The sequence below is a fragment of the Elephantulus edwardii genome, unplaced genomic scaffold, assembly GCF_000299155.1.
Source record: "Elephantulus edwardii isolate Elephantulus edwardi_28Jun2011 unplaced genomic scaffold, EleEdw1.0 scaffold00317, whole genome shotgun sequence".
NCBI classification, from domain to species: domain Eukaryota; kingdom Metazoa; phylum Chordata; class Mammalia; order Macroscelidea; family Macroscelididae; genus Elephantulus; species Elephantulus edwardii.
Window position 1 is genome coordinate 947,247 of NW_006400067.1, and position 11,528 is coordinate 958,774.

An 11,528-nucleotide genomic window follows, 5' to 3' on the forward strand; every position below is an offset into this window, starting at 1 on the left:
TTGAAAGGTAACTATGGTTGGTCCTGACTAGATGGCCTGAGTGATGGATGTCCTCCTTATTATCTCCAGAATGTGACAGGCACTGCCCAGGTCATGAGATCATTTCCTCCATGGGTTTAAGAGTCTGTCACGCCTTTGAACCAGTGCTCACCTCACCTCACCTCATTTTTCATGTGCCAAGAAGTGTGACAGGAACAGAGTGGAATTGTTTACATTGTGGTAGACTGGAAGGACGGCAGAATGGGGGAAATGAAAGCTCGATGCCTTGTCAGAAGTGGGCTGGCCCCCTTACAGAAGAAGGCAGCCTCTGCGTGGCATGCAACCAGGTGCTTGGGGTTTGAGCATGCTTGAAAGCAGTGCAGTCCTGCTCAGATGTGCCACTAGATTGGGTGAGCGAGTCCACGGTTCTCCCAGTCCTCTGGTCCCCACAGCAGGCTCCTGGACAGCTCACTCCACCTCGTCAGCCTATAACTTTTCCATTCTGGACACCATGAAGCTGGACGATTGTAAAAAGCCCATGTACTCCTTTGGCAGTTTGTTTGCCATGATATTCATGACTGGGAGACAGTACATTTCCATTTCCTGAGAGACTTTCAAAAGGTAGTGTGTACTGCCCACTCCCCATCCGTCCAGTAACGGCTGCCTTGAACCAAACAGGCGTAGACACAGATGTTCAGTATAGGAGAGTGACAGATTGTGCAGATTCACACATACAGCTTGTTGGGACCCTTAACACGATTGTGCTGTGAACTTGCCTCTGATTCATAGCCACTATCTGATCCTATGCCATCCTCTGGCTCTGAAGTGCTTAAACTCATTCTCCAGTCTCTGTGTGTCAGTCCATCTCATTGACAGTCCCCCACTGCTTGCCAAGCGTGATTTCCTTTTCCAAAGACTGACCACTCCTGATAGTATGCTTATAGTATGAAGACAGAATCTCATCCTACTTGCCTCTGAGGAGCACTTGGCTAAACTCCTCCAAGGCAGATGCAAAACCTACATCTCGATGCTTTATACCATTTCTGGAGTCTGATGCTTGGACTTTATTGCTATCTGCATGCTTTCACAGTCATAATAGTATAAATATCTTACATATCCTCTCATATTGTTGTTTTTGAAAAACATAAAGAGAACCGTGCAAATGAATGTAAAAGGGTACTTAATCTCAAATGAACACATTATCAACTAATGCTCTTATAGTCTAAGAAAACACTACCTGATGTTCAGAATATTTAAAGACTTTGAAGATATAGGGTAATGTGGAGATTACAAAATATAAGGAGGAGTAGAGTTAGAGTGAGAGTAGAGTTGGAAGCAGGAGTGGCATCCACTTCCTAAACAACATGCCTCTGGAAACTGAAATCTAATAAATGATAATAGTTATAGAAAGGCTTCAGGCCTTTTGTCCACAGGGTCCCTATGGGTCGTGCTCGACTCAACAGCAATCAACAACAGTGCTAGAGTGGCTTAGTCTCAAAATGAAAAGATCACTCCTGTCAAAACCAGGAAGCCACTTTTGGTTTGGTGGTGGTGACACCAGGCTTGGCAGGTGCATTTTGAGCTGCCAGCCAACATTTGCAATATTAATGATGCAGTAAGTGTGACTTCTTAAAAAGTCCTGTTGTAAACTGGGCTCGTGGGTAGCTTGTTACTGTGGCCAGTGTTCTGACTGCATGGGTTTGTGTCTCCACTCGACATACCTTTGAAAGTGCTGCTATTCACTATGGTAAGGGTGAGCACCAGTCTATGTTGCCTTCTCTCCTTTTCTTCAACCCAGCATCTGGCAGAGTGCTTGCTTCACTCTATCCTCTCAGAACTAAACGTTCAGAAGACATCTGCAGACCACAGCTACGTCCACGCCCTGTGCAGAGTGTACGTGGGCATCTGCCGGCAGCTCGGAGACTTGGAGAGGGCCCGCCTGTTTTGCTACAGCATACTTAAGGAAGGTATGTGTAGAAGTGACATTTAGGTGTTGAAAACATCCTCGGGGTTTTTAACCTTATCACACTTGCATCTGTATTTTCAATTAGATTGCTGTTCCTCTTTTAAAGTCCTTTTGGTTTTTTCTTCCTTTAGTAGAGGGTACAGATAGCTCTAGTGACTTGGTGGTAAGGAGTTGAGTTACCAGCTCAGAGCCCTGCAGTTTGAATCCACCAGCAGAAAAGATGGGCAATCTCCTCCCCAGTGATTTACAGCCTCTGAAAACCTGCTAGAGGGTCAACTCTGAACTGATGCTGGCTCAGCAGTGCGTAGTGCACAAACCTGGTCTCCAGCCTCATCTTTCTAAACACGTGCAGTCCCCACTTGTGTCCCTAACAGAGTCTGTCCCATTAATGTATTTTACTGCTTGTGAAGCTGCTTCAGAGGCTGATGCTGTTCCTAGCTACAAAGTTGATCCTAGCTCCTAGCCCCCTGGTCTGGCAGCTGCTCCTTACTGTGTTTAGCTGGAGTCTTGATGGAAGCCGTTCACTAAGCCCTTTCTTCTGCAGATTTGACAGGGTAGATGCAAACAGGCAGCCCTTAGGTTAGTGCAGACCATTCGCAGCACACAAGGTCCTCAGAAGCTGACATGTAGTCAACACAAAGGAAGGCAGTGCTGCTATTCAAGTGACAGACCACGTGGTCACAGGAGCTGAGAGGGGAAGCATCAGGTGAGCGAGTAAACTCAGGAAAGGTAGTAGTCAGTATAAGACGGATGTGCACTAAATACCAAGAGGGGTTTTCCCTTTAATCCATGCTTCAAAAACAAATTTAAGGTAGAAGAGAAAATACAGTATATGGAGCTCTTTTAGGGTAGCAGCCAAACACGTTTGACATGATGTCACCAGTACTTCTTACGCAGTCCATGGGATAGTCATTACATGTCAGAATTGTAATTCAAAGCTTCTTCAGTTTTCCTTATTCACTGTGTAGCTTTCACATGTATATGAGATGGCTGAATATACCATGGCTTAGGGCAGCCACACTTTAGTTTTTATTTATGTTGCTGTGTAATTTATACTGAAAGCTATATAGCCTTTGACTTTCAACAGTAAATGCTTCCAGCCAGCATGGTGGTTTGCCTGTCCTAATCCTTAATGTGTTCATTCTTAGAAAACCCCACAGTGAATAAGGAAAATGTAGGAACTGATGCATTATGATACTGATAAGGATTAATAGTGGACTCTCAAAGATATTTTCATGATGTAACGTGTAATGGCTTACCTCCTACCAAAACATCTGAGGCCAGTCTTCCTCTTGTCATATGACTTGTGAATTCAAATCACTGGCCTCAGAATCACAATAAGTCAGAATCAACTCACTGGCAGTGGGTATTGGTTTTTTTTGGGAATACTAAAAGAACATTTGATTGTGCTTATGCGAAACCTATACTTGAACCAAGAGACATTTGTCAGAACAGAGGAAGGAGAATACTGCATGGTTCAGAATTGAGAAGGAGGTCCGCCAGAGATGTATTTTGTCTCCATACCTTTTCAATCTGTATGCAGAACAGATCATCCAGGAGGCTGGGCTGTATGAGGAATGTGGCATTAGGATTGGAGCAAGATTCATAACAACCTGTGTTGTGCAGATGTCACAACCCTGCTTGCTGAAATTGAGGAGGACTTGAAGCGCTTGCTGCAGAAGGTTAAGGACTTCATTATGGATTGAAGCTCAACATGAAGAAAACAAAGATTCTCACCACTGGGCCAATTGGCAGCATCATAATGGATGGTGAAGAGATTGAGATAGTTAACAATTTTAGTTTACTTGGCTCCACAGTCAACACTCTTGGTACCAGCAGCCAGGAAGTCAGGAGACAAATTGCACTGGGGAAGTCAGCTGTCAGGGACCTCTTCAGAGTACTGAAGAACCATGATGTCAGGCTGGAAACTAAGGTGCGCCTGATCCGGGCCATAGTCTTCACAGTTGCATGCTGTGCATCAGAGAGCTGGGCAGTGACTTAGGAAGATAGAAAGAGAATTGATGCCTTTGAGCTGTGGTGCTGGAGAAGAGTGTTGAATATACCATGGACTGCTAGGAGAACAAACAGCTTTCTTTGCCCTGGAGGCAAGGATTCTGAAGCTTTTTCTGACTTACTTTGGGCATGTTGCAAGGAGGGATCAGTTGTTGGAGAGGGACATCACAGTGCAGGAGAGGAAGACCCTCGATGAGATGGATCAATTCAGTGATTGGGATAATGGAAGTGTGTCAGAGATAGTGAGGTTGGCACAAGAAAGAGCAGGGTTTAGGGCTCTTGTACATAGGGTCACTACGCAAGCGACTCGGCGCCGTATAACAACAACTACAACAAAAGAAGGACAACCAGAATGCTTCATAGAAGTGAGGAGAACAGACTTTGCCTCATGAGCATTGAATAAGTTCTAAGGATGGAACCAATCCTGGGAGAAAGGTATACTTAGTAATGTAGAAGATCAGTGACACAGAGGAAGACTGTTACTAAGACGAGTGGGTAGAGTGGCTGCAACAGTGAAGTCTAACATAGCACGATTGTGAGAATAGCACAGTATTGGTCAGGGTTCCATTATGCATTCCATTTGGAAATGGAACTGACTTTTTGGCAGCTAACAAGAAGGACATGTTAAGACTGTATCTTAGGCAAATAAAATTTTAACATTTCACTTGCCGTGATTTGAAGAGTTATCATATTTAAGAACACATTTAATCTTTGAGAACCTGGCACTGAGCACTACTATTGAGTGAGTGAAGGTGACCTCCATCAAAGGAGAAGTGGAGCCTCGTCATGGACTGCAGGACACTTGATGTTAAGATATCAATGTCTTTCAAGTTGATTGATGATTTCATTGAGGTTCCAGTCAGGACCCCAAGAGGCTATTGTGTAGACATTAGTAAAACGACTTGGAATTTAATATGTGCGTGAAAGAAACCAGCATGACTCAAGAAAAGGAAAAAGCAAGCCTAAAATACCAGTTATGAGTTGATTTGACTGAGGTGCAGAAACCAGAAATGCCTAGTTAATTGACTTTTAGCTGAATTGCCAAGTTATTTTGATATAGAAGAATTCTTAATAGTGCTGGAAGGATGAGCTTCCTGTATACATAAAAATCAACTTAAAATTGTAGTATTAAGAGTAATCGCAAAATATTTGGAAAACCAAGATAATGTTCATGAACTAGGTGTGTTAGATCATGCAGAAGGGAGGGACCCTTGTTACAAGTGTTTAGAAATGCAGAAACCTTTGATCACAGAAGGAGGAAAAGATAAATGGGTGAGGATCAAAACCTAGAATATTTGTTCTTCAGCAGACGCTATTAAGAAACAAAAAGGGAAACAGTGAAGTGTCTTCTCAGTACATACATTTGAGAAAGAACTTGAATCTAGACTATATTAAAATTCATTACCCCAATAAAAAAAAGATAAGCAACTCAGGTAAAAATAAAAGGACAAAGGATTTTAATAGAAAGTTCACAGAAAGAGATCTACGAATGACCAGTATCACATCAGAATAGGCTTACTGTGGCAGACTTGGTTGTAAGTTGTCGCCAAATAGACTTAATAGAAGGAAACATGGCTTCATCCATCACGATCCTTACTGTCACTTAAGTCTACAGTTTAACCATTGTCTTGATCCCAGTCTTGGAAGATTGCTCTTATTTACTGACATTATCTTGTAGTTGGCCTTGGTGATATGTAAAATAAATAAGGTGAAATATAAAGATAAGTAAATAAGGTAAAGTGTTGACAACACTTCTGTGCTGAAAGCAGTTCTGACTGTATATTCCCTTTGGCAGTCATTTTGCTGTCAGGAGCATTCCAGAAAGTGCTTTACCAATTAGAACAATGTTCTCCCCAAACAAAACACTGCCAATTTAGTTAGAAACTCTAAGGAGTTTGTCAGGGAGGTGTCCTGTTGCCATACCTTTTCAATTATACTCAGACCGATCATTCGGGAGGCTAGGCTCTATGAGGAGGAATGTGGCTTCAGGATTGGATGAAGACTTATCAACAAGCTGTGATATACAGATGACACAACCTTGCTTGCCGAAACTGAAGAGAACTTGAAGCACTTGGTACAAAAAGTTAAGGACTGTAGTCTTCAATATGAATTGAAGCTCCCCATGATTAAGAGAAAGATTCTCGCCACCGGGCCAATTGGCAGCACCTGATAGATGGAAAAGTGATTGAAATTGTTAACAGTTAAAGCTTACTCAGCTCCACAGTCAACACTCTTGGCCTCAGCAGTCAGGAAATCAAAACACAAATTGCACTGGGTAAATCTGCTATCAGGGACCTCTCTAGAATACTGAGAATCAACAGTCAGCCTAGAGACTAAGGGGCACCTGCTCTAAGCCATGGCCTTTGCAATTACTTACTGTTCATGAGAGAGCTAGATAATAATAAAGGATGATAGAGGAAGAAGACCCAATGGCTTTGAGTTGTGGTGCTGGAGAAGAGTGTTGAAAATACTGTGGATTGCCAGGAGAACAAATAGATCTATCTTGGAGAGTGGGAAGCCAGGTTTCTCCTTGGAGGCTACAATTTGAAGCTCTATTTCACGTACTTTGGGCATGTATCCAGGAGGGACTGCCCTTAAAGAAGGACTTGATGCTCAGGAGGAGGGAGGGACATCGCAAGAGTGGAAGACCCCAAATGGGATGGATTGACACAGTAACTGGAGTAATAGGGGTATGTGTGTTGGTATTAGTAACTGGGCCAGAGTAGGCCAGGCTTCAGAGTTGTTAAACATAGGGATGCGATGAGTCTCAAGCAGTGTGACTACACATATTGTCAATAACAACAATAGCAAATTAGCCTTCACACCAGAACCTTGGGCCCAACTGATTTTTAATCATGAATGCCTGCCCACCGGGTCCTGATTGGTTTAAACAAGAGGTTTCCAGACCACAGTTGGTAATGAAATCAAAACAGCCTATCCATTTACACCTGATTGTTTTGATCAAAACAACCAATCAGCTTTTACCTGTTCATAGGGCCACTATGAGTTCTATGTGACTCAACGGCACCTAACAAGAAGCATGATGTTGCTGGTCCAGTCATATTGGACCGCATGATGATAGGTTCTTGTGAAATGAAGACATCATTTATCACAATCAGCTATTATTCTCCTAGGTTTCATCTGGGATCCAACTTCTAGTATCTACCATCTACCTTCACAAAATCTAGCTTTACTGTTGTTGCTAAGTGCCATCAATTCAGACCAACTCATAGCTCCCCCTACATTGGGTTTCAGAGACTGTAAATCACAAGGAGGGAGCTCTGGTGGCCTAGTGGCAAGAAGCTGTGCTGTAATCCCAAAGTCTCATGGTTTGAATCTATCAGCTGCTCTGCAAGAGTATAGTTAGTTTCCTCCTGTATGATTTACTGCCTCTGAAAACCCACTGGAGAGTCAGCTATGGGTCAGTTCCAGTTCACTGGCACACACCACCACCAGTAAGTCACAAGGGAGGAGACTGCCCACCATTTTTCCTTGGAGCCGCTGGTGGATTCAGATTGCTTGCCTTTCGGTTGGTAGCACAACTCCTTACACCCTAGGCCACCAGAGTACAAGTACTGTTAGTTCTCAGTTCATGATAGTCTATACCTGGAATCAGATCCAAACCTGGGAAGAAATATTCGATGACTGAAAAACAAATTATGAAGTATCCTAACATATCCTAACAATTGAACACTAATAAGCTATAACAGAGGCATCTGCCTCGGGAGGATGGGTGATCTCTGTGCATGTGCTTTCAGTGGCACACTGAAAAGAGCACTTCTGTGTGACGGACCCTGTCATGAAGTGATGGAGACCAAGAGCATGTTGGGGTGTCTCAGTATAGAGAGGGGCTGCTGGGCTGCGCTTTGTGGGGTGATGACAATGCCAAGTTGATGGTGTGGAAGTGTCCGAAGTCATTCAACTCTAGACTTAAAAATGTGTGTCTTTTATTGTATTTAAGCTATGTCTTTATTAAGTAATTTAAAAATAATAATAATTAAAAACAGATAGGCTGCAGTGTGGGAGAAGATAATTTGCAAGAGAAGCTTTGCTCCCCGAATCTGTAAAATAAATTTATCTTTGAGTATAAAGCATGCGTTCCCTCGTCATTTCTGTCTGGAGTTTCATCCAGTGTTCTGGGATGATCTGAAAGGACTGGGAGGTGGTTTGGAGAGGGGATTTTTCCTTCTGTCCATTTCTTGTTTATTTTTGTTCCATGCACCATCAGTCTGTCTGGATGTATGTGTGCCACTTCTCTCTAAAATGTCATTATGGTTTGCTAACAAAGGGGAAACCGTAGAATCAATTTGAAGACGATGCAGCAGGGATTCGTGGATCACACATTTAAGGCCCTTCAGTGGCAGCATGCCTGGTACATTGTGATGACATCAACTCATGCTGTGGACTCTTGGGGTGGAATGTGTTCGACCAGACATAAAGGCCTGTCATCTTCTCTTCTTTCTTCTAGATTTTCCCGAGTCTGACAAATTGACTTTATTTATTGCAAACATGTGGCATGACATATTTATCTCCCAGTCTGTGATTAACAAAGCTATGCAGCTGGTGGCTCGGCAGCGTGCGAAAGGCGAGGTCCTGAACTGTCTCAGAGCTTTCCTCAACTGGGAAAAGGTGAGTTTTGTTCCATCTTTTAATATCCCACACACTCAGAGCCGACACATGAGCTGCTGCCTTTTGTCTGCATTTGTATTGCTACTTAGGCATTTAAAAGATTCAATTCTATTAGGTTCATTTCAATATCATTTTAGCTTCTGCTCTGAATTTTGTTCATGTATTTGCTTGCATTCCAAGAGTAACTATAGATCTGTGTGTTCTATTGTTTTAAAACGTTTCTTAGTTACTGATTTATGACTCTTGAATAAAGACCATACATATGTACATATGCATATGCTTTTCCAATAAAGGGCTCAGAGAATGTCTAGATTATTTGCTTATATAATACATTCCTTCATAGGTGATTTGAATACAACTGATAGCTCAACTCCTTTTTTAAATCTAATATTCTCTTTGTCTTCCCTGTGGAAGGAGTTGATATTTCCCCGTGTTGCCTTTTATTTTTTTCTTTACTGATCAGCATGCTAAACTAGTCTCTAGATGTGTCCTTTTATTCATAGATCTTATGAGCATCTCTGAATGCTGTTTGGAAACTGAAAAAAGGTACTTAAGTCATTGAAGTCTGGATAATGTTCTTCTTTAATGTAAAAGCATATTTTCTTTCATAAAACCTCTCCCTGGCTTTGTGCCTGGGGTGAACTTGGTTCTGCTGTTTTTATTGTGCTCATATTCACTTATAATTTATATTTTGTAAAATGTAAGAGAAATGGCTCTCACTCATGCACGAGTTTGTCATCCTGTCATGTCTCAGATGTTGCAGTGAGAATGAAATTGATGTCCTAGCATGTCAAGTACTGTAGGGTCACCATGGTGGGTCCATGTCAGTGGAGCTTCTAGACTAAATCAGAGAAGGGCCTGGTGGTCTATTTCTAAAACAGTGATTCGTGAAACTTCACGACTAGCAGCAGAACGTTGTCTGGTACAGTGCGGGAGTGCTAGCCCCTCAGGGCTCACGGAGGCACTGAGGAGGAGTCAGCGTAGACCAGACCAGTGTGACGCCGGTAGACCAGAAATGTCAGGACTCTTCTTTGACTCAGTCTTGCCACTGCTCAAAATGAAAAGCCACTGCAGAGATCCATTAATGTTGGAAAATGAAATTTAAGGGCTAGGAATCAAGGAAAATTGGAAGTTGTCAAAAATAAAATGGGACACATAAAGATTGTTATCCTTGGTGTTAGCAGCAGAAATGAGCCAGACCATTTTGAATTGCACAGTTACGTGGTCTGCTATGAGATAATTGAAAGAGTCCACATTCATTTAAAAAAAAAAGTCATGATCTAACTTGAATTACAGTACTGTCAATGATAAGATAGTATCTGTGCATATGCAAGGAAGACTTGTTAATAAACCTGTTATTCACATTAATTCACCTGTCACTAAAGCCGTAAGTTAAGACAGTTATTATTTCCATCTACTCTACTTGTTCAGTCTAAAGTCAGTCAGGAGGTACTGATCGTTCCTAGTAATTGGTAAGCACAAGTTAAAAATAGGCACAAATAGGTGGAGATGCACGTGATGGCCTTGGTGGTAGAATGATGCAATGACCTACTTGTAAAAAATCATTTTGTCCAACAAAAATCTTTTTTTCCAGCAACATAAAAAGCAACTTTACACATAGACCCCATTGTGAGGAGTACACAGAAATCAGAGTCCATCTTTTGAAAGAGATTTGATGGAGAATAGATAGGACCAGGGGTCAGAAGTGAACAGTCACTTGCTCATATGCAAGTTGAATTTGAAGCTGAAGAAGAAGTCAAGTCAGCTAAAGAATGACTTTACGTTTAAGAGGGTCTCAGGAATTGACTAATGATCGAAGACCAGACCAACTCTGGAAGGACATCATATGTGAGGAGTGAGCCAAAGGTCATTGAAGCGATAGGAAAGACAGTACCAAGTTGGATGTCAGGATAGACTCTGGAGCTTGATTGCAGAGTAGCCAAAATGAATGCAAAAAGTGAACAGCTAGTCGAATGAAAGACTTGAAAAGCTGCAATATGACAACTATGTGTTGTCATAAAATGTGGCAAGAAGTGTAATAAAACGAAAAGGAAACTGAGTCACCATGTCCAAAAGAACTGGTGAACATTGAGTCATTTCAGAAGGTAACATGTGATTAAGAACTGATTGTGTTTAGGAAGATGCACCAAAGGCATTGCTGAAAAGTCCTCCAAATATGTCAACAGCACCTAACAAGCCCAGGAAGGGAGGGAAGAGCTGTTGACAGAACAACATTTAGTAAATGATAGATATTACCAGTAGATAAGTAAACATCTCCCAGGGGCTGTATAGAAAAAAACCTTTATAACACCATCGAGGGTGTGTCTCACTTCGCCCTCCAGCACTTGGAGGAGTGCTTTCTTCTCCTGCCCTGTCACGTCCACTCTGAATTTCCTCTCCAGCACCCCTTGCTTGCCTTCGCCTATGGGCAGTTGTCCTTCCTGGAGCTGGGGCTCCCAGTGTGGAACACACCTGCCCTTTTTGCCTGCTCAGATGAAAAGTGATAGCCAAAGGCATCCTATGTGAAGAGCACAGAGGTTTAGTAAATTGATTTCCAAGTATTTCTAATAATAGTTTAAATCAGAAAGATCAGGACACTTTCAGGGGGAAATACCATTATGTTGTTGTTGTTGTTATGTGCCTTTGAGTCTCTTGCAACTCATAGCGACCCTATGTACAACAGCCCTAAACTCCGCTCTGTCCTGTGCCAATCGCAGTCTCTGACACTCCCATCCCGATTATCCCAATCACTGAATCAGTTCACCTCATAGAGGGCCTTCCGCTCCTGCACTGTCCCTCCACCCTCCCAAGCATGATGTCCTTCTCCAAGGACTGGTCTCTCCTCACAACCTGTCCAAAGTATGTTAGACGGAGCCTCAGAATCCTTGCCTCCAAGGAGCCACCTGGTTTAACCCTTTCCAGGACAAATCTGTTTGTTTTC

At 42.5% G+C, this 11,528-nt stretch overlaps 1 protein-coding gene across 1 annotated transcript in view; it reads left to right on the forward strand.

The window, feature by feature from the left end:
• The window catches only part of KIAA0947 (KIAA0947 ortholog), a 73,503-nt gene that overhangs the window by 43,377 nt on the left and 18,598 nt on the right, over window positions 1-11,528 (forward strand). Inside the window, exons 15-16 of the mRNA XM_006901303.1 lie at window positions 1,778-1,946; window positions 8,427-8,587. Coding sequence (XP_006901365.1) covers window positions 1,778-1,946; window positions 8,427-8,587 — 330 coding nt within the window. The remainder of the gene's footprint in view (window positions 1-1,777; window positions 1,947-8,426; window positions 8,588-11,528) is intronic.